The 26,413-nt window shown below is 53.6% G+C and overlaps 1 protein-coding gene across 5 annotated transcripts in view; it reads right to left on the bottom strand.

Moving 5' to 3' along the window:
• ACTN1 (actinin alpha 1) overlaps window positions 1-25,566 on the bottom strand; it is a 91,678-nt gene extending 66,112 nt beyond the window's left edge. For 3 of the 5 annotated variants that reach the window (XM_059692376.1, XM_059692358.1, XM_059692367.1), the window contains exon 1: window positions 25,184-25,565. In XM_059692376.1, the coding sequence (XP_059548359.1) occupies window positions 25,184-25,288 (105 nt within the window). In that variant the 5' untranslated portion in view covers window positions 25,289-25,565. Of the gene's footprint in view, window positions 1-25,183 lie in introns of all 5 variants that reach the window. The other 2 variants (XM_059692338.1, XM_059692348.1) reach the window with 1 other exon arrangement.
• Window positions 25,567-26,413: the final 847 nt, after the last annotated feature.

Below are 26,413 nucleotides of genomic sequence, written 5' to 3'. Positions count from 1 at the left end.
ACCAGCTATGGTCCTGCCCAAATCCCACCAACTCCATGGAAGGGCCGGAGTTGCAGGAGGAAAGAACCGTTTGTGCATCGCCTCCTACACGTTAAAAATGACACAAACTTCCAGGTGTGCACAGCACATGGTGTGCACAGCACCAAGCACTCCCGATGCATTCACCCGTTTTGGCATTTGAAGCACCTAAGAAATCTTTAGTTGGCTCTGAGAGCTCCCGGGGACTGACGCCTCAGTCCCTATTTGAGGTCATGTCATTCCAGGAACAGCCCAACTTCTTCCCACCCCAGCATCTGTGAAATTCAATCAGGCACTTAAGTGCTCAGGTGATAGTGGAGCTGCCCAGGGACAGGGACAGAAGTAACACTGTGGGTTGGGGGTGCCAGCAACCCTCAGCCCAGAACTAGCAGCTCCATCAAGAGTTCAGCAAGGCCCGGCCAGTGTGGCTTAGCGGCTGAGCATTGACCTACCAACCAGGAGGTCACAGGTCCCATTCCCAGTCAGGGCACATGCCTGGTTGGCAGCTCCATCCCCAGGAGGGGGCGTGCAGGAGGCAGCTGACCAATGATTCTCATCATTGATGTTTCTCTCTCCTCTCCATTCCTCTTTCTGAAATTAATAAAGACAGATCTTTTTAAAACGTTCCGCAAGGGCCCAGCCAGCACAGGAAATGGTCTCTCCCACCCTGGGGCTTCCTCCTGAAGGTGGGGTAGAGGAGAGGTCACCTGGACCATGGGATGTTTGGTGGAGAGAAGTGACGTGGGGAAGTGAGAGCGGGGTGCACAGACGGCAGGTTTAGGTTCTCGTTTACGACTTCTCCCACTTCTCTTCCATTTTACCAGACACCCTGGCTCTTCCGACCGACCTCACAGACAGGCAGGAACTTGGAGAATGTGGTCAGGAGCCACGTCGGGGCAAAATCTGCTCAGACATGTCCCACATCTGACCACTTCTCCCACCGACGGCCGGAGCCCCGCCCCTTAGGTCTTGCCTGGCCTGTGGTAGCTACTGAGGAATCAGTGGGTGACACTGTTTCACACTTTCTTGCCAAATACTTAAATCCCGACGTGTCGGAACCACCTCCTACATATCTAGCACTAGATTAGAATGTGAGTGAGGCCTTCAGAACTCTTAAGCCCACAGCCAGGCAGGTGAGGGGCTGGGAAGATATTCTGGGTCAGAGGAAAATCAGGTGTCCCTCTGCCAGGTAGGGGGCACCTAGGGACAGGCACTAACAGGGGTCCGTGAGCTCAAACCCCGGCCTGACAAGAAGCAATAGGTTCACCACAACAACACACCAACCCAGCACCTCCACACTCCCAGGTGTTACGGCTGCAGGTCATCTTTCTTCTCTTCTATGTCCGTGGCTATCTTTCCCACAATAAATATTACTTTTCTTTATAATTAGTAAGGGAAAAAGAGGTTGTGTATTGCTGGTGGTACATTAAGCTATTTCATTTTATAAAGAGAACTGACTGAGAAGTGAAAGGACTCATACAATGATCATTCGCCTTTGACCAATTCACTCAGCTCCCAGATATTAGCCTAAAATGCAGGGAAATGTCCACGCCAAAAGAGTATTTATGGAGGAGTTATCTATGGTAGCCCCAAACTGGACACCATGAAAATGCCCAACGATGGCAGAACTCAGGGGAGCGTGTACGTCCCCTGGCTGAGGAGTGAGGCAGCGGTGAAGGCGCCATCCGCAGGCCAAACCCCGGCTGGCACACTGTTTCCTTCCGGAGGGCCTCATCCTGCTCTGTGGCAGAGGCCTGAGGCCAGGATCGCCGCTGAGACACAGAGCAGCCCTAAGGAGCTTCTAGAAGGCAGCAAGGGCCTCCAGGGCTACCTCCTGAGAAGGCGGGGTGGGCCAAACTCTCCTCTTCCTAACGAAATAGCAGCAGCAGCTTTGGCTCTGCCCTCCGGTGCCCAGCAGCTAACGCAAACAGGTGTCTTCTCAGTCAAGGCCTCAGAGAAGCTCTGAGCACCGGCCCAGGAGTCCACATGGCTCGCTCCCCAGCTCCTGCCCGGCAGGTGCCCGTGAGTCTCCAGGCAATGCTGCTGAGCACCCAAGGCCGGGGCCTCGCTCATGCTCAGCCTCCAGAAACAGTAGAACAAGATGGCACTGTTCCGCTCCCCACAGAAATGCCTCCACAGTGTGATTTAACACCATGCCTCTGGCTCGACTGGGGGTTGATTGAAGAACCGTTAGACAAAAAAAGGTCTCCGTGGGTTCCAGGGAACGAACACTGACAGCATCATCCACCGCGCTGCTCTCCTAAAATGGAAAAGCCCTCGGCGTTCAGGACTTAGAAAAAGGGGTTCTTTCCATGAACTGATTTAGTTCCCTCTGCTAGGAAATAAACCTATGACATCCCAGTTCCCCCTTTGGTTTTGGCTACCAGGGAGCTCGGAACCAGGGTCAGTGCTGACCTACAAAAATTCACCTCTTTTAACCCTGTTTGCTCAATTACCTCACCACCACCCTGACGAAGCTCCAGATCTCCCAACTTTAATTTAAAACTCGGCTACACATGAGCCTTTGAATGTGTCCTCCTCAAATGCTTTTTGGAAAGAGGCAGGAAAGTACAAATAAATGTACATTCATGAAACAATCTCTGTATTTGGCTCTCACTTTCTCCAGGGAAGGAACATAAAGGCGGTGCGGCTACAGCAGAAAAAAATGCCTTCGATTAAATGCCGTATGTGGAAATAAAAAAGCAGAACTCCATTGTAGTATATACACTTTGATTACCACTATTTTTTTTAATGTGTTTCTATTGATTTTTAGAAAAAAAGGGAGAGGGAGAGAGAGAGAGAGAAACATTGATGAAAGAGAAACATCAACCGGCTGCCTCCTGCACACCCGCTCCTGGGGATCTAGCCCACAACCCTGGCATGTGCCCTGACTGGGCATCGAACCCATGACCTCTCGGGTCATGAGTTGATGCTGAGCAACACTGGCTGGGCTGATCACCACCACTGAAGTAAAGCAAGCATGAGGATAAAAATAAAAATACGTTTCTGAAACTATAAGTACTTGCATTTAGGTAAAGGGGTTAAAATGGTCATTTCCCCCCTGAAGTTGTTTTCTCAAAAGGAAGCAGAGCCCCATGTGGGTGGAGCAGGCAGGCACGCAGAAGATGGAAACGCAGTCCCCTGACCTTTCCAATGTCATCCCCCAAGGTTGCAGCACTGGGAGGGAGGGGACAGGCTACACGCCCCCACCTGGATCCTTAGGGACTGGACCCCGGTAGGTGATGGTCTGCATTTCTTAAGGTCTTGGGGAAGATTCCTGGGGCCCTGAAATCACAGCTATAGAGATTCCTGCCAACCCTTTCAGTCAGTGGGCATGTTCTGAGCACTCCCTCACAAGAACAGAACTGGGCCCTAGAACACATGACTGGAGGAGGGGCAGGAGGGAGGGTGGAGAAGGGCGGGGGAGGCAGGAGCCAGGAACCATGACCCCTGACCTCCAGATGCCTAGGACTTGATTGGCATAGGAGTGACCCCCTCAACCTTCCCGTGTCAAGTCAAACGCTCTCCCCTGCTGGCCTGATCGCCCCTGTCTCTGCCTCGGCCCCCACCACCATGGCTTTGTCTGGAAGATGGCCGGTTAACCCGGTCTCATTAGCATATTACCCTTTTATTAGTATAGATTATATAGGATAGGATTGCTTAAATGGGGGGGGGGGGCTTTTTTAGCAGGAGGAGATGCTCTCGGCAGACAAAAATACATAACCCCTATATCTGGACTGATAGCCAGCCATATGCTCTATACTGCTACGCTGGTTATTAAAAAATCAAACCGCTTTCTTACACCTTACACCAAACAGCTGTTGCCCTTAAAACCCCTCCTTAGCCCCCACCTTAGGTTCTGCCTTCACAGTTCACCCAGATTAAGTTCTGATTGGTCGGTTTCTATGCCAGTCAGCGTCAAAAGCTCCACCTCCTAGGCAGCCATTGGCTCCTCTGGGAAATCCAGAATGGCCCCGCCTTCACACCAGTGCCAGCCCTTCAGTCACGCCCCCAATCCACTACCGGGTGTATCTCTGGCTGCTCTGAGAAGCGGCACCTCAGGTCTGTGCTGGTGGCAATTTTGAATTCTCATCCCTGACCTAACTTTCTTACAGTGCGAGCTCCATGAAGGCAAGCATTTGTCTTGTTCATTCTTAGTTCACTCCTAGACATTACCTGTGTCTATGCATCTATGCTAGCACCTCATGGTGACCAGTCCAACGGTCATTTCGGTTGTCACAGTCACTGCCTTTTTATATAGAGAGATATTTATAAAAGGTCCAATACAGCAAAAAATAAAAAAAAGAGCCTGGACAGTGTGGCTCAGTGGTTGAGCATCAACCTATGCACCAGGAGGTCGTGATTCCATTCCTGAAAGGGGCACATGCCCAGGTTTCGGGCTCAATCCCCAGTGTGGGGCATGCAGGAGGCAGCCAATCAATGATTCTCTCTCATCATTGATGTTTCTATCTCTCTCTCCCTCTCCCTTCCTCTCTGAAATAAATTATATATAACACACACACACATGAAATAAAATAAAGACCAGGAAACTCATGACCTAACAGTCCATTCCTTCTCTGAAATGTTTGACTGGGAAACATTCTGAGCTAGACTCCATCTCCCCCTAACTCCCACTAAGTCCCACTGTCCCCTGTGGGCCTACCAACACGGCAAGTTCACAGCCCTTCTTCCAGAGGACAGCCTGGCCTTCTCCAAACAGCCAGGGTCCTTCAACATTCCTGACATTCTCTCCTTCCCCACCCTCCACAGGGATTATATGGTCTCTATCCTCTCAACTCGAGGTGACCTGTTCAGACAGCCGAGTGCTGAGCAGGTCTTAAGACAAGCCCACTACTGCCCAGAAAATGGCCCAAGCTTGTCCCTCCTCTGACTCACCCTGTACTCACTCTCACCCACCCCCAGGCCTCTTTCTCTCCAGCTGCTCCCTGCCCATCCTTCACATCCATCTTCTACTCCTCTCTTCCCAGAACTTGACACTCAATGTCTCATGCCTTTGGTCATACTCTTTGTCTGGCCCACCTCCCTCATCCTTCACCTCCAACCCCCTTTTTTCCTGACTCACTCTTACGTATTCCAGATTTAAATTTTATTCACATTATCACCTCCTCCAGGAAATCTCACCTGTCTCCTCCAGGCAGACTGGGCCTGCCCTGGGCTCCCTTCACTAAGGGACATGACATCTTTGAACATGAGAGGGAAATGCCAATTCATGGATCCTCTGGCCTCTTGACAGGCAGGGATCTGCATCTGTCCCTGATCTAAAAAGAGCGAGTACTTAATATCTGTTAAATCTGGGTGGTGAGCGCACGGGTATTTATTTTACTATTCTCCGTACTTTTTAAAAAAATACAGATTACATTTAATATTATTTTTTAAAATATATTTTTATTGATTTCAGAGAGAAGGGGAGAGGAAGAAAGAGATAGAAACATCAATGATGAGAGAGAGTCATTGATCTGCTGCCTTCTGCACACCTCCTACTGGGGCTCAAGCCTGCAACCCCGACATGTGGCCTGACTAGGAATCAAACCACTATCTCCTGGTTCATAGGTCAACCCTCAACCACTAAGCCACACCAGCCGGGCTACATTCAATATTATTTTGAATTAGTTTCAGGTGTACAGCACAATAGTCAGACAATCACAGACCTCACAAAGTGCTCCCCGCTATATTTCCAGTACCCACCTGGCACCACACAGAGTTATCACAATATTATTGACCATATTCCCTATGCTGTACTTTACATCCCCATGACCATTTTGTAACTACCAATTGTACTTCTTAAGCTTCAGCTTTTTCACCCAGTCCCCCACACCCCCTCTGCTCTCTCTGTACTTTCTCTTATATTTGAAATGTCATTTTTAAAAAGTGATTTGAATGGATGACCTATTGCTGGCTGCAGTATCTTCAGCCCAGCGTCTCATGTGTCTGCTGACCTCATCCTTCAGAAACTCCCCTCCCACCTGGGGCAGGAGCGCAAGGCCACCTGGCCGGGTACTGAGTGCAGTCAGTTCAAATCTTCAGGTGAGCACCCACTACATGCCTGGCACAGCAGGACCACGAGGGTGAGTTTTTATTAGTACTACAGTATCATTTTATCTCCACTTTTCCTACTAGCTTTCTAATCTCACTGTGAAATAACCCAGATGGCTAAATATGACAGGCAGGTTCCTCTGCTAATTGTTGAAGCTGGGCAATGGGCATAGAGAGATTCATTCCACTATTCTCTACTCCTGTGTTTGAATTTTTCCAGAATAAGTGTGTTTTTTTAATTCATTCACTCACGCCACTAACACTCCTTAAGTGCCTACCAAATACCAGGCATCGTGAGTAAAGAGAGAAATAAGAAATAAGCCCCACAATGAACTGATAACTATTAAATTCTAAATTGTTTGTTCTTATCCCTCCCTGGCAATCAAACACCTAATGGCACTATGCCATGCTTACCTCCCCAAAGAAAGGATGAGCTGATGAGGGGCTTCGGGCACTGTGTCTCCCAGCCCTGCCTACTCCCTTACCCTTAAAGTCTCTCCACACGCAGAGGCACCCCCATTCAGTCAGTGGCTGCAGGAAGCAAAGGTTGGGCCTCAGGGCTGCCACGGATCTCACACACCCACAGGAGGCCTTGCAGGTCCCCACAACTTACGCAACTTTCCTTCAAAGGGCAGGCTCCAAGCGCCCTTCATTCCATCATTACAACGTTCCCTGGAACCCACCGGCACTCAGGTGCTAGGCCAGCTGTGGGGACAGAACTAAAGGCCCCTGGAGGCCCCTGACCTCAAGGATCATGGTCTGATTAACAAGGAATCCTTGGATTCAAATTCTAGCTCTGCCTCTTTCCAGCTTGGGCCAATGACTAAACCACTCTGAGCTCCAGCTTTCTCTCTGTAAAATGGGGATACCAGTGCCCACCTCACGGGGCTATAGTGAGGATGGTATGGTCAGTGCAGAGAAAGTCCTTGTCCCAGTGCTTCGATGTAAAAAGCTAAAAACAGTGCCAGGCACATAGCATTAGAAGAGTTGGTGTGCACAGCTCTTAGAGTGTTGGTGGTGGCGGCGGTGTTGCAGGTCCAATGACAATGGGACTGAAACTCTGAAAGGAGGCAATCACAAGGGCAGGAAAGATCAGGGGCAGCTCCGACTGGCTTTTAGCCACCCTTGCATTAGTGCTCTCCCGCCTGGGCTCCTGAGCAATGCCCAGCCCCAGCGTCCTGAGTAAGAGGCGCCCACAAGCCGGTAAATGCTTTCCATCTGGCCTCTTCTATCCTCCACCAGGGAGCCGCCCCAGCCCACCGCCAGGAGGCTGCAGCCAGGCTGATTAGGGTTTCATTGTTGTTGTTGTTTGAGGGTTTTGTTTTTTGGACTTTGGGGGCCAGCTGCCACTTTCTGCTTACTCTGGGTGTCAGCGGGTACAGGCACTTCAGCCCCAGAGACCCGGGTGTGAGTGAATCTCAGTCTCCCACTCACTAACCTCAGCGCATTCTTTGACCTCTCAGGTTCTGACTCCCTCACCTGTAAATGGGGCTAGCACATCCCACTTTGTTGTGGGTTTGTAAAAAAGTGTGTGTGTGCAGAACAGCCAGTGCAGGACCTGCAATGAGGGGGGAAACACTGCCGTGGCTGTGTCAGAGGGTGGAGGCCTGGAGCACGTCTATGGACACAGGAGCAGCCCAATCTTGACTCTGCCAAGAAGGGCCCCAGCCAAGGCCAGGCCAGCACCCCTGCCCCCAGGAAGGCGAGGAAAGCCACCCCCCACCACCCAAAGGCACGGCCCAGCAGAGCCTCATCCCAAGACCTCTGCGGCGCAAGAGGGAAGGAGAGCAGACAAGAGGAAAGGAGGAAGGCAAGGAGAAGTACGGCAGAATAAAAAGCCCCACCCATGTGGCTGAGCCACTCCAACTCCACTGGGCAACACAGTGCTGGGACCGGCAGTGTCAGGGAACGCAGAGGCGGCCACTTCCTGGTTCCTCAGGAATGGGCAGGGCTGTCAGGAAGAGGTCTTTGGGAGGATGGAGACGGGCTCCACCTCTGGTAAGGGGCTTCCTTCTCCAGGCAGGGCTGACTCCCCACCCAGCAGGAGAGTCCTGGCTGCCCTGGCGAGAGAAGACAGCCAGGGCAGTGATGAGGAGTGTGGGTTCTGGCCAGACAGCTCTGGGGCCCCAGGCCACAACCCCACTCAAGAGCTGTGTGGGTTGGGGCAAGTTATTTAATCTCCATAATCCTCAACTTCTTCTGTAAAGTGGAAATGAAAATGTGACCTACCGTCTACTTCATAGGGATATGAACATTCTTTGATAATGGACTCAGCACAGGGTGGGAGTGTGGGGGTGTTAGCTGTGAAGTCAGGCCCAAGGCCACGAGCACCACCATCACTTATCTTGTCCCACTGGTTCATTTCTTTATTTTTTATTTTTCTTTTTTTATTGATTTCAGAGAGGAAGGGAGAGGGAAAGAGAGATACAAACACCAGTGAGGCCCAGCCTGCGTGGCTCAGTGGTTGAGCGTCAACCTATGAACCAGGAGATCATGGTTCGATTCCTGGTCAGGGCACATGCCTGGTTGCAAGTCCGATCCCCAGTGTGGAGTGTGTAGGAGGCAGCCAACCAATGATTCTCTCTCATCATTGATGTTTCTATCTCTCTCTTCTTTTCCCTTCCTCTCTGAAATCATTAAGAAAAAAAAACACACAAAAAAAATATAAAGGAAATGTAAAAAAATAAAAAGAAACACCAGTGAGGAAAGAAAATCATTGGTCAGCTGCCTCCTGCCTGCCCCACACTGGGGATCAAGCTCACAATCAGACATGTGCCCGGACAGGGAATCGGACCATGACCTCCTGGTTCATAGGTCAACACCGAGCTCAACCACTGAACCGGCCAGGCTCTCTGGCTCATTTCTTCCTCCCCTCCTCAGTAGCAAAACCAGGCGCCCGTGTGAAGGTGACCATGCAAAGGGCCCACCTGTCCATCATCACCTCCAACCCGGCAGAGTACAGCTGCCAGCATGTGTGAAGTTCACCTGAACTTGACCCCCCCACACACTAGTCAGAACCTAGCAGCTCCATCTGCCTTCAGAGCACAGAAGCCCAACCTGCTGTCTGTTAACAGGTGTTCGGGAGCCCACCCACACGGATGACTTCAGAAGACGGTTTACATCTGCCCAAATAAAGAGTCCTTTATCAAAACCATCCCCATAAGGAATGAATTCATGGCAATGTGTCCCTTGGACAAGTCAGATCACCACTATGGATTTCAGTCTCTTCATCTGAGGGGCAAGGGTCAGGTGACAGTGTAGGTCCCTTCTGGCTTGGCCATTCGATGATTTTATTTCTTCAAACTACGACAAGGGACAGAAGGGATAGAGCTGGGTTTTGAGAGTAAACAAAGTAAAAAACAAGGCTGCTTATTGGCATCAGTCCCTTGGGCGATTTCCAGACTGAAATCCTTGCTCCCTGGCTCCGGCTGGGGTTCTCCTACCCACTGAGCCACAGGCAGGCCACCTCCCTCACACCAGGCCTGTGGGGCAGCCAAGCCTACACAAAGGACCAATTATGACCAGTCCACCTTGCAATGGGCAGAGATGCCCTCCCCACTCCTCCTGAGCCACCCCCATGCACCCCACCCCTCACCCCCGGAGCTAGCAAACAGAGCTAAGGAACTTTTACCAACCCCAAACAAGGCCTTCCCTCCCCTTCCCTCCCCGGGCACCTGGCTTCCCACTTGGCCACACCCCAGCAGGCATTTCCAGAGTAAGAGAGTGCAGGGCCCCAGACAGAGCACTTTGGATCCATAAGAGAAGCTCATTTACCTGGTCCACCCACGCCCTCCCTAGAGGGTAAGAGCAAATTCCTGAAAGCTGAGGACACAGAAGACTCCTACAGATAAGAGACTGTGTTAGCAGAGTAGTTTCGCTTCAGGACCAGGCCGGGAAGCCCTGGGGTCAACCTCAAGGTCACCTCAAGAAATGCTTGACGCCAAAACCGGTTTGGCTCAGTGGATAGAGCGCTGGCCTGCGGACTGAAAGGTCCCAGGTTCGATTCCGGTCAAGGGCATGTACCTGGGTTTCGGGCACATCCCCAATAGGAGATGTGCAGGAGGCGGCTGATCGATGTTTCTCTCTCATCAATGTTTCTAACTCTCTCTATCTCTCTCCCTTCCTCTCTGTAAAAAATCAATTAAATATATTTAAAAAAAAAGAAATGCTTGACAACTGAGTGACTCCCTTGACAAGAGGACAAACATGCAGACTGCTGGCATGAAGCCAGACCCTGGAGGTCATCTCCCTGCAATGACCCCAGTGATAAGTTTACTCAGAGCACCACTGCCAACCTATCGCCCGGCCCCCTCATTTTTATTTCTATTTTTTTTGGTTAATCCTCACCCAAGGATATTCTTTCCATTGATTATTTTAGAGAGTGGAAGGGAGGAGAAGATACAGAGAGCGAGAAACATCAATTTGTTGCCTCCCACACACACCCTGTCAGGGGCAGGGGATTGAGCCTGCAACTGAGGCACATGCCCTCGACCGGAATGGGAACAGGGACCCTTCAGTCCTCGGGCCAACACTCCAACCACTCAGTCAAATCGGCGAGGGCCAGCCCCCTCATTGTACAGGTAAGGATCCAGTGTGATTTGTCAACATCATGCAGTAGCCACGGGCAGCTCTAAGATGAAACCCCAGGCCCAGCTGGTGTGGCTCACTGGGTTGAGCATCATGCCATGCACCAAGAAGTCACCAGCTCAATTTTGGTCAAAGCTCCAGCACCAGTAGGGGGCGTGCAGGAGGCAGCCAATCCATATTTCTCCCTCTCCCCTTCCTGTCTCTAAAATCAATAAAAACATATTTTAAGAAAGACAGGTCTCCTGGGGCCCTGGCACATAGCACACAATCGTACTCCCTGTGCTGAGGGGACAGGACAGGGTCCCCCCAGACAGGTCTCTGGCCTAATAGTGCAAACAGGACAGTGTTTCCACACCAGTTCACTCCTCAATGCCACCGCGCAGGGTCCCAACAGGAAAGAAGCAGAAAGCAGCTGGGCCCTGGTCCTGCATGCTGGGAGCTGGAGGGTCCGGAGGTGCTGGCTGGTTCCACGCCCCTGGATGCTGTGGCTAAAGACAGCAGGCAGCCGGCATCCCGCACTCCAGAGAACCCACGGCACCGGGCCGAAGGAGAAGAAAACCCAGGTCCAGGTTTTACTTCCTCTGCGGCCCCTGAATCCACACACAAGGACCAGAAACTCCCTAAGATTTCCTCAAATAGGGGCTCCGGCCAAATGCAATAGGCAGGGAGCGGAGGGACGTGTCAGAGGGCCAGTGCCTCGGGAGAGGAATCTGAAGTGGGCCGCGGGCCCAAAGGGGAGAAACCGCAGCTCGCCTGCCTAATATGGAGCCTGGGCCTGTGCTAGCTCCCACCGCCGCTATCTGACACCCGGGGAAGACCCCGTCCCCAGCACCAGACCAGCTTCCCTGGCCTCGGGCAGCCGCCCGGGGCCGACCTTGGAAGCTGGGGGGCCAGCCTCGGCTCTGCTCTGGGTACCGGGCTCAGCCCCATCACTGAGCAGCCCACCGGCACCTCCGCATCTGCCAGGTATCTAATGCTGGACTGTGGCACTCTCCCCCCCTGCAAAGGCACGCCCCTCACTGTTCATCATATCCACTATTTAGAGCACCTACTATGTGCCAGCAGGAGGCTCTTGAGGAGTTACCCTTCCTTGGGGTGCAGGAGCACATCCCCTCTCCAAGCCTGGGCCTCTCAAACAGAGAAAAAACACAGCTTTTACTTACTTGGGGAAGGGAGGAGAGGTGGGAGGTAGAAAATATCAGCAAAGTCACCATCAGGCTCAAGGCCTTTCTAGCAAAGTGTAAAAACAGCCCCAGCCCCATTCTCCTTCCTCTGCGAGTAACTCTGAAGTGCCCTCTGTTAAAAATGCACATTCTCAGCTCCCACCCCAGACCTACCGAACGACAGGCTCTGAGGATGGGTCCCCACAATCTGGGGGAGAGGGGGTGTTGTTTTTATTCATCCACTCCCGCCCCCGCCCGGAATATTTTTCCACTGATTTTTAGAGAGAATGGGAGGGAGGGGGAGAGACAGAGAGAAAGAAAGATCCATGTGAGAGAGACAGATCGCTTGGCTGCCTCTCACATGAGCCCCAACCAGGGCCAAGAAAAGAGCCTGCAACCGAGGTCTGTGCCCTTGACCGAAACTGAATCCTGGACCCTTCGGTCCGCAGGCCGACACTCGAGCCACTGAGCCAAACTTGCTGGGGCAGGAATGTGTGTTTCAACAAGCGCTCCAGGGGATGCTGATGCACGTTCAAGGTTGAGAGCCACTGTCCTACTCCACAGCCCCTCCATCCCCCCATCCTGCTAAGCCCCAGGGCTCTGGGATGAGGTGGCATGAGCATGTCCAAATTGCAGGGGCACAGCCTCCAGGAGCCCCGATAACAGATCCCTTACTAGAGTGCCCCAGGAGACCCCAGAAATCCACCTTCAATCACCCAAGGAGCCCAGGTCAGCCGTAGATCAGCGACATCCCCTGAGAACCCTCCAAATGTCCTCAGAGCCAAGCGTTTCACAACAGTGGCCAAAGCAAGTGTGAGGAGGCTGCCAAGAGGCTGCCAGCACGTCCGTCCTTTCCAGCTCTCTCCAGCCCATCCAGCCAGGCGCTAAGTGAGCGAGGCAAAGGCCTGCGTGGCCCAGGGCCAGGGGAAAAGGAAGCGAGGCCAGGGCCAGGAAACCCGGGACAGGGAGACATAACTGAACCTACTGGCTGCTCATTCCCAGCCAAGAGGGGCTCAGCTCAGCGTGGCTCCCCTCCTCTGGCCTCTTCCAAAACTGCACGCAGAGCACGACTAGCTTCCCAGTGCTGCAAGATGCCACTGTGGGACGGGAAGCAGAGACTCACGTAGAAGCATTCCCAAATACGTTCACAGCAGCTTTCTGTCCCTGCATAGCTGCCTCATCAAGGAGCAGTAAAAGCACAACTGCTACCCTAGGAAGGGAAAAGATGGCAAGGGGGTGAGTCCCAAATATCCTGACTCCCAGAGCCCCCCAGGGAAGGAGGGCACTAGGCAAGGGTGCAGGTGCCCCCGGGGCACGGGAGCCAGGAGCCAAAAACACACGTGGGAGGAAAGAAAGAAACTGAAACTGACTCCTCCTGCCCCCCCTCATCAAATACCAGGGAGTCTTTGAACTCAGGCAGGGCACAGGGCGGCCCCGTGGCAGAGAGCACCTCCCGCACAGGCAGGAAGCCCGGCTTGCAGTCCCACCTGCCATCTGTTCGCAGCTGTGTGACCTGGGCAAACCCCCAAGTCCTCCAGCCCCACCAGGCCTCAGCCGTCTCTTCCACAAATGGGATGCTGCGTCTGTCGACAGCTCCAGGATGCAGAGAGGTGTGAGCCGATGGGGCAGGGTGCACGGTGAGACGCCATTTCTGTAAAGTTTTAAACAGGCGCAAAAAGACAACTACACAAGCAGGAACTGCATAAACTGTGCGTACAAAGAGAACACCAAGCCAGACAGTGGTTCCGTCCAGTGAGGGAAGGGAATGGGACCAGAGAAGAGCACGCCCCGGCCTCGACTCTGTCTATAACAGGGGTGGGCAAACTTTTTGACTCGAGGGCCACAATGGGTTCTTAAACTGGACCGGAGGGCCGGAACAAAAGCATGGATGGAGTGTTTGTGTGAACTAATATAAATTCAAAGTAAACATCATTACATAAAAGGGTACGGTCTTTTTTTTCAATAGTTTTATTCATTTCAAACGGGACGGATCCAGCCCGCGGGCCGTAGTTTGCCCACGGCTGGTCTATAACATCCACGGTCGTTGTGAACTGGCCTCAAGAGCAGAAAACCTAGAAATGACAGCTGTGACCACCTGAGTCTTTGCAGGCCTTTCTAAATGTTCCTACCCTCCAACGACATCACCTCAAAAGGGTGTTGTGAGGATTAAATGAATCGGTATCTGTAAAATACTAGCAGTGTGCCTGGCCCACAGCACAGTAACCAGGTTAGTCCTTGCTGGGGGAGGGGAGATGATGCTCAGCTCCTCATTTCCAGATACAGTCCCTGAGCCACAAGGTGACCCTAAGCTGGGCCTTCCCCTGAACCAGCAGCTCCCATGGAAAGGAAATGGGGGGGAGGGGGACAGGGACCCCGGGGCCCCTCTGTGGCCTCACTGCCCGTGCCAAGCAGCCCCACTAAAGGGGTTCCAGCCCACTGAACTGAGATGCCAGTGTGGCATTCCTTAATTTTTAAAAAGCTGATTATATACAACAAACCTCCAAACTTACTATTGCTTAACCTAAAAAAAAAAAAATAGGCGTCTTTCATTGGGGCTAAAGCTTGGGAAATTATCCCAATTTCTAAAAAGAGGCCTCAGGGCTTCGTGCGAGTGAAGATCACAGTCTCAGCCGTGAGATGAAGGGCAGGAAACCGGGGGTCTGGCCCCGCTTCCCCCGCTCCAGGAAAGCAGCATTCGTGAGCTGCCTCCTCCGGCTCCCAGGGCAAAGTCTGCAAAAGCACTTTGGGTTCCTGGAAAGAAAGGCCTTTCCGAAATATCGGGAACTCAACTGGAAAGTGCCATTAGGCATTATCTGGAGGATGTCCGCGGTGTCTGAAGGGGAGCCACTCCTCTGCCAAAGTCACGGCAGCGGCCAAAAACAGCAGAGGGGCTTCTCTGAGCAACACACACACACTCACACACACACACACAGACACACTCACTCACAGACCCAGACAGACACACACACACACACTCACAGACCCAGACAGACACAGAGGTCAAGACAGCAGGACCTTGGCAATGGCTGCTGCCCTCCCCCACCCCCACCCCAGGCCCTCACACTGGGGATGGTAGGGAACCTGCTTCATGGTGTGAGGACTTAGAACAGGAGAAAAGAGGGAGTCTGACGGCAGCAAGCCCCCTCCCACCCATGCAAGGCTTGCCGCCTCTCTTCCCAGATGGAAAGCCAAGTTCCATTAGGAGACCCGCCTGCAGGAGGCCACCCACCTCGCCGTTCCCTCCCTCGGTGTCATTTCACCTACAGATGATTTGAAAATAGAGCTGTGCACCACTCCGTTCTACGCCCATCAGTTATCATCGGCTTTACAGATGGCTTTTAAAAAATAAATCTTCAGGCCCATAAAAATGCTCCCCTGCAAGCCCTGGCCTGGTCTCAACTCACAGGCCTGTGACCACCCCCTGCACAGCCCCATAGCACCAGCCACCCCAAAAAACAGGAAAGATAAGGCAGAGAGGAGGCAGCTCATGGGAAAGGCTCCCTTCCCCCAGTGATAGCTACTCTGCTGCACCCTCTGCTGAACTATTTGGGGCCTTGGACTTAGACCCTGGGGGCAAAGGTTCAAAACTGGGGGTCAGGAAGGGTACTGTCTTCTTCACCTGGCCCACAAAGCGTAAAGCCAAAACTGCTTACCCCAACCTAAGCCCCCAAGCCTCCCCTCACCAACTTCCTTAACAGTCTCAAGGCTTAAACAAGGACCCCTAACTTTGGGTTTCACGTGCACAGGCTTATCCAAACAAAATAACACTGAGCCTCAGCTACCGGGTTCCATAAATCCTGTTTGCTTGTCCTAGTGACCAAAAGGAACAGGTAACGGCTGAAGGAATTGAAGCAGCAGAGAGGGAGGGGGACATGATTGAATCTTAAAGCAGGGAAGTCAGTCGTAAAAGCAGAGATCAGCTCGACTTGGGCCAAGGGGGACCCGTGGGGTCCTCTAGGTTCAGGGGACCTGAGTCTATTCCTGACAGTTACTCCTTCTACTGGAAGTGGAAAGAAATACAACTACAATCCTCTACTACCTTTTCAACCAGAAAAAGGAACTTCAGAAAGACCCATGCCCACCCCGGTAGCCTCACAGACCCTCCACTCAGGGACCTGGGTTCCAAACCAACTCTACCCCATTCAGGCTGTGAGACCTGGTCAAGTCACTTACCCTTCTGAGCCTCACTCGCCCTGTCTGTGAAATGGGGATAGGACCTCACAAGTTGGCTCATGGTGATTAACGGAAAGAAAACCATATGTGAAAGCATAAATGTTAAAAATGCTGAATCTCATGAGCACTTGATTATACACCATCTTGAGTTGTTCCTTTTTACTTCATTTATACATTCTTGTCTCTCAGTTAAAGCAAAGGCTGTGTCTGTACTTCTGGTTAATAGATGAATTCCAAGATCAATCTATCTGGGCTCATTCTGCACCTGGCTTACTGGCTGGTGAACCTTAGGCAAGTTACTTAACCTCTCTGAGCCTCCATTTCCCATCTGTAACAAGAAAAATAATCTTCCTCAAAGGGTTGCTGACCAGATTGAAGTACTCCAAACCAGGCAACCTTCAATCAGTGTGAACTATTAGTCTTATTACTTATTTGGAGAACTGAGACGTTTTTAATAAATACTGGTTGGTTGGTTGGTTGGTTGGTTGATATAAAACAAGTAATTCTCCTTTCAGCCCTCCTTCTCCCACCTTCTCTTCCCTTCCCAGGAGGTGAACAGTGTTGACGTTACCTCCTGGATCTTGGGCCTGTGAAATGCTTCAAATCTAAATGAGGTTTCCTTTAGGAACCCAGGGTACCGGCACCTTCATCACCAGCCCTTTCCTGCTGTGCGGCTGTGAGCCTGTCCTTTCATATCTCTAAGCTCAGAATCTTCATCTATCAAGTGCGATCATCCCACATACCTTACAAGGCTGTTGGGAATGTTAAATGTGGCTGCCAACAGAACACAGCTCACACACAGGTCGTGTGCAAGAGGGTTCCTCTGTCCTCCATTTGCCGACACTGTGGGTGACAGGCCTGGGAGGACCCTGCAACCTCCCAATGAAGAGTGGATCCCAGCCCAGTAGCCCACTGTAGCCAAGGACCAAGCAAGCGGTTTCCAGGGTAACTGCATCCTCTGCATCTACTTCCCACCTCCATCCCTGGCTGCCTTTTATTCTTCCCCCTACCTCTGTAGTGGGCTAAGTCACCTTTTCCCACTATTGCTAAGCAACCCAAGAGTGGTGCAGCTGCCTCCTGGGGGAGGACCCTGGCCCTCCCCATGCCTCAGACTCTGGGGAAAGCTGCCCCTCTTGGAACCCCACCTTGTTAACCCTGGGGATGGCACAGGTGAGAAGCAATCCCAGGCCAACAGGGTTTACAGACGCAGGTCCATGGGGAAATGAGGAGGGCCACCTCTCCTCCCCAACCCCAGCCTTCTGATGAGCTATCCTTAAGCAATTTCCAAGAAAAGGGCCACATCACACTTTTTATGAACGCTGCCCTTCTTGATTATTTTCCTCTTCTATCTCCCCCGCCTCACTCACCACAAACCCAGATCCCTGGCCTTGGAGTAGACAGTGAGGGGAGAGAAAGGGGGACGCAGGAATGAGAGGAAGAGGGGCAGGGTGGCAGAGGGCATCTGAAACCCCTGTGCGGGCTCTTGCCGCTGGGAGGTGGGAAGACAGGCAATCGGCACTTTCTCCTTTATGCTACTTAGCACTTTCTGAGGGCTTTTTGAGATGTAATTATACCATAAAAGGCACCTTATGTGTAATGCATGTGATTACATGTGGTAATGCATGTAGAGACCTGAGGACAGTGCCTGATCCTTAGCATGTGCTCAGAAAGCGTGAGAAGCTATCGTTATTATAAGAAATTTTTTTTAACTTAAAAAAAAAAAATCCAGTCCTGCACCTAGCTCTAGGAAGATGACCCTGCCCGGGGGACTGCCACAATTTTTGCTGATTTGTCTAGGAGGGGCTGGAGTTGGACTAGGGCCTTGTCACTCCCACCCATCCCCTCTGTAACCAATGCTGCCATTTGATGGCTGAATGGGGCACACAGAGGGCGCAGGGTGGGGTCATAGCTTTGGGGCATACGCATTACTACTTGCACTCCTGGTGTCCCACACACAGATCCTGCCAGGTAATCCCCAGCCAGGACAGGACAGGAGCACCGGACCAGCCTTTTCCATACGTTCACCTCCCACCTGCTGAGAAGAAAGGATTCTGGGACTTGATGCTCAGCCTAAGGACCAGGGAGAAATCTGGGCCATGTGTTAAGAGAACGTGGGCTTCCAGGGTGGCTCTGAGCCCTGGTTTGCTGGGTCTCCTCCCCCTGCCACTCCCAAGGCTCCTTGCCTCCATTAGGGCCAAGTGTGGGCAATTCATACTTAGCAGGATGCCGGCACCTGAGCTGATGGAAACAGAACCCTGGGCAGAATCATGAGTCCGACTGGGGTGACCCAGTCTGGCCAGGACTAAGGAACCAGGTTAAGGGGGCCTCCTCTGCCCGAGGCCTCTCAGGCATGACCCCTCTGGGGATCTGGTGGGCCCCAGGACTGCTCTAGTGTCCTTGATGAATAAGCCCAGCTCATGAGCCCGTCCCAGAGATGGCCACACTCAGAGGGAATAACAGCAGGGCAGTGGGGAAGGTGCCCTCAGACCACAGCCTCTCGGCCAAATACCAGATCCCAGGAAAGCACTGGGTGGTCACACGTGGGGTTAACTGGCTGGAATGGTCCCAACAACACCTGCACAGAGGTGTGAGGCTCCAGGGCCCCACCTGTGAGCTGTGCAAACGGCCTGGCCTCTCAGAAAGGTGAGAGGTCAGCTCTGGGAGAAACAAACAGAATAAGAAAGAAGGACAAGGAGTGAGAACAATAGGAGGGGTGTTCCCCAGCCCACGGGCCCTGCAAGCAAGATAGGCAGTTGCCCTTGCTCTGCCCTTTTAGCCTTCTCCCCTCTCCCTTCCTGTCCTACCCTCCTTACACACACACCACGGCCTGGCTCCCAGGGAAAGCAGAGGCTTCCCAGAAGGAACTTCAATCCTGCCCTTCCTAGGCGATAAAGCTCAAACGCCACCAGCCCTTCACCTTCGCCACCACCACAGGCCGCAGGTCTGGCTCCTGCCCTGCAGTGAGCATGGCATTTGCCTTGGCCACGCTCTGGCCATCATTGACGCAGCCTGCTGTCATTTTCTGTGTCGTTCAAGTCCCCTCTCCACCTAAACCATGATTTCCATGACCTCACGTGAGCACAGCATCTGATACTTAAGAGGGGTTCAATCATCGCTCATTGACTGATCCATAAGAAACTACCAACATTCCTACACTATTAAGGAACTAGGGGGAGAAACGGAGTCACTTCCAGCTCTTTCCTGGAGACACACAGTGACAGGTCGGGACTAGGGTCATGGCTCAGGCTCGTGCTGCCCCGCCCTGGCTCCAGACACATAGGAGGCACCAGGTCTTGTGTGACAAGTCCTCAAACCAAATTTATGGTTTGTGGCCACTGGCCAGGTGCCCAGCCCCAGCTCTTCCTCAAGAAGATGGAAAGAGGGGGGGCCCAAATCCCAACCACAAACCCCAAACTACAGGACATTCATTGGTCTGACCTCCTCACACTCAGAACTACCCCACCAGGAAGGGCTCATGGGTCAGGGCCTCCTCCCACGCCCACCCCACTGGGAACAGCCGCCAGCTCCTCCTCAAGAATGGAAATGAGTTTCTTCCTCTTCCATTTGCAAAGGCTGGTGACCAAGGCCCTGCAGGAGCCTGCTAGTCTCTTCCTCCTGAAGTCCATCCCCAGTGACCCCAACGGCCCCTCACGGTCCCATCATTCCTCAAAACTGGAAAGTCTGGTTCACAGAGCGCTCCGGCCTTCTCACACCGGTCTGTCTTAGCAGCACAGGTGGTCCCACAGGCCTGATGCCCCAGCCCCCCTACTCTCTCCTTCAGGCTTTGTCAATCACTCCGACAACCAGTGGGCACCTGTTCTCAACGCACTCAGGTGGACAAGCTCTGGCAAGAGAACAGCTGCAACAGGTCCTGAAGCAAAGCAGGGGCTGGGTAAGCTGCTGGGAGGTGGGCAAGGAGGGGAGGGCAAAGACTGCCCCAGCCACGTAACAGTAGGGCTTGCAGACACCCCCAGGTTGTTTCGTTTGGAGGTAATTCCTATTTTGAGGTCATTTTGCCTGTCCTATAACAAGCAAGCAAGCACTTTAACGTGCACCTCTTCGTCCTATATATCTAGGAAGGAGGGAAAGGCTGGACAGGAATTTTACAGCATTCTACAGTGAAGGAACTGAGCAATCAGAGGTCAAGTGACACTGAATGAGCCAGAGCTGACTAAAGGGTCAGAGGTCAAGGGTGACACAACTCCCACTCATTCCCAGGCAGCCTGGGCTCCTTCTATGATGGGTTTATATACTACACCTACCTCAAAGCATACTGGGTAAAGGCCATAAAAATTCCGATTCCTCAGAACTGTTAACATTTATTGAGCACTGGCTATCTGCCAGGTGCTCTGCTACACTCCCTGTGTACGTTACTTGGCTTAACTCAACTACATCAGGCAGGAATGATGACCTCCATTTCCCCGTTGGGGCCATCAGGTAGCTCACACAGTTCGAGATTACCCCATGCCCAGAGCATGACTACCGGCAGAGCATGGAGCCAGATACAGCCCCAGGATGGGGTGGTGTATCTGGAATGTAAAGCATTTCATCCCCATCTCCACCCCCAGCCCAGAGTTCAGAGGCAAGCATGACACCATTTTCCAATTACTCAGCGATCTTTCCTGACCACCTTGAACAGGCCTGTCTCTGTGCTCGGCACTAGGGATTCGGCAGAGAACAGGGCAGGCTGGGTCCCTGTCCCACGGACACTGGTCAGGGGGGAAGCCAGCAGGAGTCAGAAGTGTGAGGGCCATGAGGACGGACGCCAGAGCCAATGCTCCCTTCTCTCAGGTTTTATGTCTGCCAGACACTGCTCTGGCTGCAGGAGTCCTAACTTTCAAGGCAGGCAGAAGTCTGCTCCTCCCCACCTTTGCCGCCCTCCCCACTGAACGGTTAGCCCTGTGCGGGTCATGCAGCCCAGAAGGAAGTGTAAACAGGGCGGCCTCTCTTCCCGCGGCTGGGTTTAACAACCTGGCTCCACGTGGGTGCAGAATCAGGATCTGGGCCTATTTACAACTATGTTCTTACACCTGCCTGTTTCAACATCCATTAGCTCAACAAATATTGATTAAACTCCTACATGTTTTTAAAAAAAAAAAAAGAAAAAGAAAACAGGGCTGGCACCTGTGGAAATACACATTCAACCGGGGCCTCCAGGATTGAAGAAGGAAGAGAGAACCACAAGAGCTGCTATTTTACATATCTTCTCCCATCAACCTGGGGCAGTGGCAGGGTGGGGTTGGGAGGGCATGAGGGCAGGTCTTAGCTCCTTTTTAAAAAAAATGTTTTTATTCATTTTAGAGGAGGGGTGGTGAGAGGGAGAGAGAGAATGAAACACTGAGAGAGAAACATTGACCGGCTGCCTCCTGCACACCCCCTACTAGGGATTGAGCCCACAACCCGGGCATGTACCCTGACGGGGAATCGAACCAGCGACCTCTTAAGTGCACAGGTGGATGCTCAACCACTGACCCACACCAGACGAGTTTAGCTCCTTTTATATAAATAAAAGGCTGACAGAGGTTAAGTGACTTGCCCAAAGTCAAAAGCTTGAAAGTGTAGAGTCAGGATGCTACTCCAAGACTATGACAGTGGTTCTCAACCTTGGCTGCACATTAGAATCACCTGGGGATCTTTTTAAAATCCTGATTTCTGGGCCTCATCCTCCGGAAATTCTGTTTCTTTGTTACTAATGTTGTGGCCCCACCCCATAACAAAGAAACAGAATTTCTAGAGGATGAGGCCCAGAAATCAGAATTTTAAAAAGATTCCCAGGTGATTCTAATGTGCAGCCAAGGTTGAGAACCAATGGTCTATAATCTAGCCAGCCTGCCTGACACACACACACACATACATGTAAGGGCATGGGCAAGATCCATTGGGACTATGGCCAACCCAAAAGGATAGGCGTTCAGACCTAGGAAAGTAGCTTTGGTGGCTCAGCCTTGAAGTCAGGAAGACTGTGAAAGCCAGCGAACATCTCTGACCCACTGCATTTTGGGTCTGAAGCCAGGGAGTCCAGCCTGATGAGCTCTGCACTGAAGCATTCTTTGAAGAAGGGACAAGCCACGGCCCACCTGCCACAGGTCTTGAGTCATGCCTCCTACCTGTGCAGACTTCTACCTGCATGAGCAACAGGCCTCACCATTCAGGGGAAGTACTTCCTTCCGCGTCATTTAATCCAATCCCTGTAGGAGCCCCAGGGTGTTAGCAGGGCAGGAATGCAGCCCCTTTACAGAGAAAACAGAATGGAGGTGCCAGGCACCTGTCTGTCTTGTTCAGCGCTCTATCTGCACGGAGTTGGTGCTCCAAAAGTACTCATTGAATGAGCTAATAAAAGCTGAGATACTTGCCCAAAGTCTCACAAATAGTCGTGGTTGCACCAGGGCTAAAAACAGGGTCTTTGGCCTCCCCGCCGGTGGCCTTTGTGTCCCACTGCACCCCCCACTCTCCTGCCTCCATCTGGAATGGGCAGACTCTGTCCACTTGTCAGCCCTGGCCCCACCCAACGCTTGCTGACAAGTGGACAGGGAGGATGTCAAAAGCAACCAATTACACTAAGTCTGATTCTCCACAGGTAAAACCACTTTATATCCCACTGAGAACTAGGTGAAATCTACAGAGGAGGGAATGGAGGCAAAGCAAATTTATGGCAGAAAAAAACTTTGGACCAGATTTTCTGAGTCCAGACCAAAGCTTGTGCTGTCCAGCTGCTCCCTCCCATCAATCCCACCAAAGCAGGCATTGGCTCCCCGTGGTCCAGAGATCCCGGCAGGATCTGGATGCCAGGCCCAGCTTTCCTGCCTCCTTTAACCAACGAGGGACAGGGAAGGCGAAGCTGCCGGCCTCGAACATGGATGCATCCCAGCCCCACCCCACACCAGCCTGGGACTCTGGGCTGGTTAACTTCCCCCTCATTCCCTCATCCTCACGTGTGCCCAGCTCACAGAGCTGCTGCGAGTAACAACTGGAACAATATACGTGACTAGATTAGAACAATGCCTGGCACACATCAACCAATGCCAGCTTTTGGAACTGTTGAGTTTGCCCAGTAGATTACCAAATTTCCCAGACCACTCTGTTTCCACACCACCCAGGTCAGAGTTTTATGATGAGAGAGAGAGAGAGAGAGAGAAAGAGAGAGAGAGAGAGAAAGGCACTATATAATTTTTCTTCCCAACTATATTTAATATGTTCATTCATTCATTTGACAATACTGAACACCATTGTGCAGGTCCCCTGGTCATTGCTGAGGAAACAAGAGGTTGTGCTTCCCAGGAACTTAGTCCTCCCACAGTCCTTAAAAGGACCTCATTTCTCATTCTTGGGCAGTCCTGTCACTCCCACCCCTCCTAGGCTTACAGTAAGTAGGTACTCAGTAAGTAAGAGTTTCCTTCTCTTCTACTCCCCTTGGATGATCCCAAGACATCTACCATCCTAACCCCATCGCTCCTGTCCAAGTTAAAATCTATTCTCAAGAAAGAAGACTTCACCCTGAAATTTAATTTAAAGAGCTCCTCAGCCTTGCCCCCACGGGCATTTCTGTTACCCACTCCCTTCTCTGTTCCACCAACCACCCAATTGTCCCCGGATATAAGGGGGTGAGTGGGGTGCTGTCACGGCTCTCCCCAGCTCTCCCAGGGCGGGTAGAGAGGAAGAGAAGGGGTGGTCTTAAGTAACGGCTGTATTTCCAATTAGTCAGCTCAAAGCTGGGGGACGGTGGGATGTCGCATAGGGCTGGGCCCAGTGAAAGCCTGCCTGGGTGTCAGGTCGACTGACTTTGAGGAAGCCCTTTGTGTGTGTGTTTTAAATTACCTCTGCTTGTCTGATGAAGTGAGTAAAAGGGCTTAGGATTCCTGAGTGAGCTAATACAGGATGCCTTTGGCTGAAAAAAAAACTTCAGTCGGCTCCCTAAACTCCCCCCCTTTTAAGTTTAAAAAAGGGAATGAATGTTACCATTTTTGGACATGAGCGTTCTCCCTCAAGCCCAGCCCTAACCGCACTATCCAGAGGGACGCGCCATCCTGCCCCCCCCCCCCATTCCCAGATCAGCAGGGGGTGGGGGGATGGGGGTGGGGCGAAGAGGGATGAAACGAGGAGGGACCGGATGGGAGCGGGCAGCGGGGGGAGGAGGGAGAGAGGGGTGTTGAGGGTACGTGGCCGCCTGGGGCAAGACCTCACCGCGCAGGCAGGAAGCAAAGGCAGTGTTGGGGCGCCCTCCCCCCACCCAAAGAGTGGTTTCTGACCTCTTCCTGCCACTGGCCACAGTGCCGGAGTCCCATCGCCAGCTGCGAGCCTAGCCCCGGGGATGGAGTGCGCACCGGGTACACGGGGACTGGGACACGGCTCGGTGGCTAAGCAGGGATCCCCGTGACCCTAAACATCCCCGGGACAACCCCCTGCCCTGAAGCCCCTCAACTCAAGTAGCCTAAATCCGCCTTCTCCCAGGAATGAGCAGCGTTCGGAGGCGCAGGACGCAGACTCAAGCCCACCTCCGCTCGCAACTCACAACCCACTGAGTTAAGCAATAAAACGGTTTGCCGTCCTGACCCCGCCCCCACAGGGCCCGCTGGGGAGCCCGCGTACACCCCCGGCTTTTCTCAGCCCCAACCCCTTCAGCAGGTCCACCTCGAGGCCGACCCGGGGGCAGCTTCCAATCCCTCCGGCGCCCTCTTCCCCCTCGGTCTGCGGGCAGGGGCAGGGAGGCGCAGAGGCTCAGCTTGCCCCCTCCAGGTACCCAGCCCAGGGCGGCCCAGGAAGTGCGCTGCCACCGCACGCCATATGGAGAGGCGGCCAGGGGGCGGGGAAGGGAAGGGAAATCGATCCGGAGCCGCAGCTACCGAGCCGGGGGCTCAGCCCCAGCCTCCCGAGCACCGCCCCAGCGCCCTGCCCACGCGGGGATGGTGCGGCGGCAGCCGGGTGACCTGGATCACCAGCCCCAAAGCGACCCGCCCGATGGCGGCCCCGCTGCCCCATGGTCTGACTGGGCGTTCGCGGGCTCTGGGGCAGGGGCGCTCCCCCTCCCGCCCCACGCCTGTAACCCAACACCCCACCAGGCAGCGGGCGCGCATCCCCCGCCCCCGCTCGTGCGCGCCAGGAACCGGTTCCCAGCCCCAATCCGCTAGCGCGGCGGGCGGAGCGGAGCGGGCCGGGGCTGGGGGCAGCAGCGGGCTGGGGCGGCTGCTGACCTTTCTCTGCTGCTTCTCCCAGGCCGGGTCCAGGAGCATGTCTCTATCCCAGTCCTCTTCGGGCTGCATGTAGTCGTTGGTTTGCTGGGAATCATAATGGTCCATGATGGTGCGCGCGTGCTAGGGGCTGGGTTTCTTCCTCCACCTTCTCTCCCGGCGGCGGCGACTGCTGCAGCTGCTACTGTCCCGGACTGGGGTGGGAGTCGAGCCGGGCTGTGCTGTGCTAGCGGGGCCGGGCTAGCTCCCCTGCGCCCGGTTCCGCCGCGGCGCTGCTCGCAAAAGCTGCTGCTGCTGGCGGCGGCTGGAGCTCGCGGACTGCCAGCCTCAGGGCGAGCGCTCGGACCTAATCTCCACGCACACTGAGCCGGGCCCACACACTCGCGCTGCCGGAGGGAGGCAGGCGGGGGCGGGGGCGGGGGGGGAAGGGGCAGAGCCCTCCCTAGGTTCTCTATTGGCCAGGCCGAGTTGCCCAAACTTCCCCCCATCGCCTCTCATTGGGAATTCCTGGCATCCGTCAGCGGGGCCACCGAGCATAGGTGGACTGGGCGGCCCCCGGCGCGCACGACCCCGCCCACACCCTGGGTTCCCACTCCCCTGCGGCTCATGTGATACCAGCTTAAGCTGAACGGGACCTAAGCCGGGACGCCTCCTCCAGCTCTGGGACCGAGCGGCAGCGCTCGCGAGCCCTAGGAGCCTCCGGGGGTTGGCCCCAACTCGGACACGCCGGTGTAACTGCGCTCCCACGCGCGCTTCAAACCCAAGTGGCCAGAGCTGGAGAAGAGCCGCGAGGAAACCCGAATAACATTTCATTTTCTCTTTCCCAAGGCTCGGAGAGGTCGGCACCCAAGGAAAGGGGCGGGGAATGCGGGAATGGAAAGGAATTTCCTGGGAATTTCCTGACTCCGCCGCCCCCACCCCAGCCCCGCCCAGCTCCACAAGGCCGACCCCTGCCCTCCCGGAGCCAGGTTTCTTGCCAGACGTCTGTGCTCAGAGGCCACAAGCTTTCCCGCCTCGCCGCGGGTCCTTTCCCGCCCGCCCTTGGCTAAGCCGCGGGGCTCCCCAGGTGGCAACTACGTCGCCCAGCTTCCCGGGAACCCCTGCCGGTCCCCGCGGGCTGGCGGAGCCGGAGCTACCCTCCTACACACCCGGGCATCATCCTGAAAATTGGGAAGGAGGGCCCTGAGTAATCGACCTACTCCACGCCTCCCCCTCCACCCAACTCACACCGAC

The sequence above is a fragment of the Myotis daubentonii genome, chromosome 1 (genome assembly GCF_963259705.1).
Source record: "Myotis daubentonii chromosome 1, mMyoDau2.1, whole genome shotgun sequence".
NCBI lineage: Eukaryota > Metazoa > Chordata > Mammalia > Chiroptera > Vespertilionidae > Myotis > Myotis daubentonii.
Note: the sequence above shows the minus strand (reverse complement) of the source record. Positions and strands in the feature narration are given on the sequence as shown.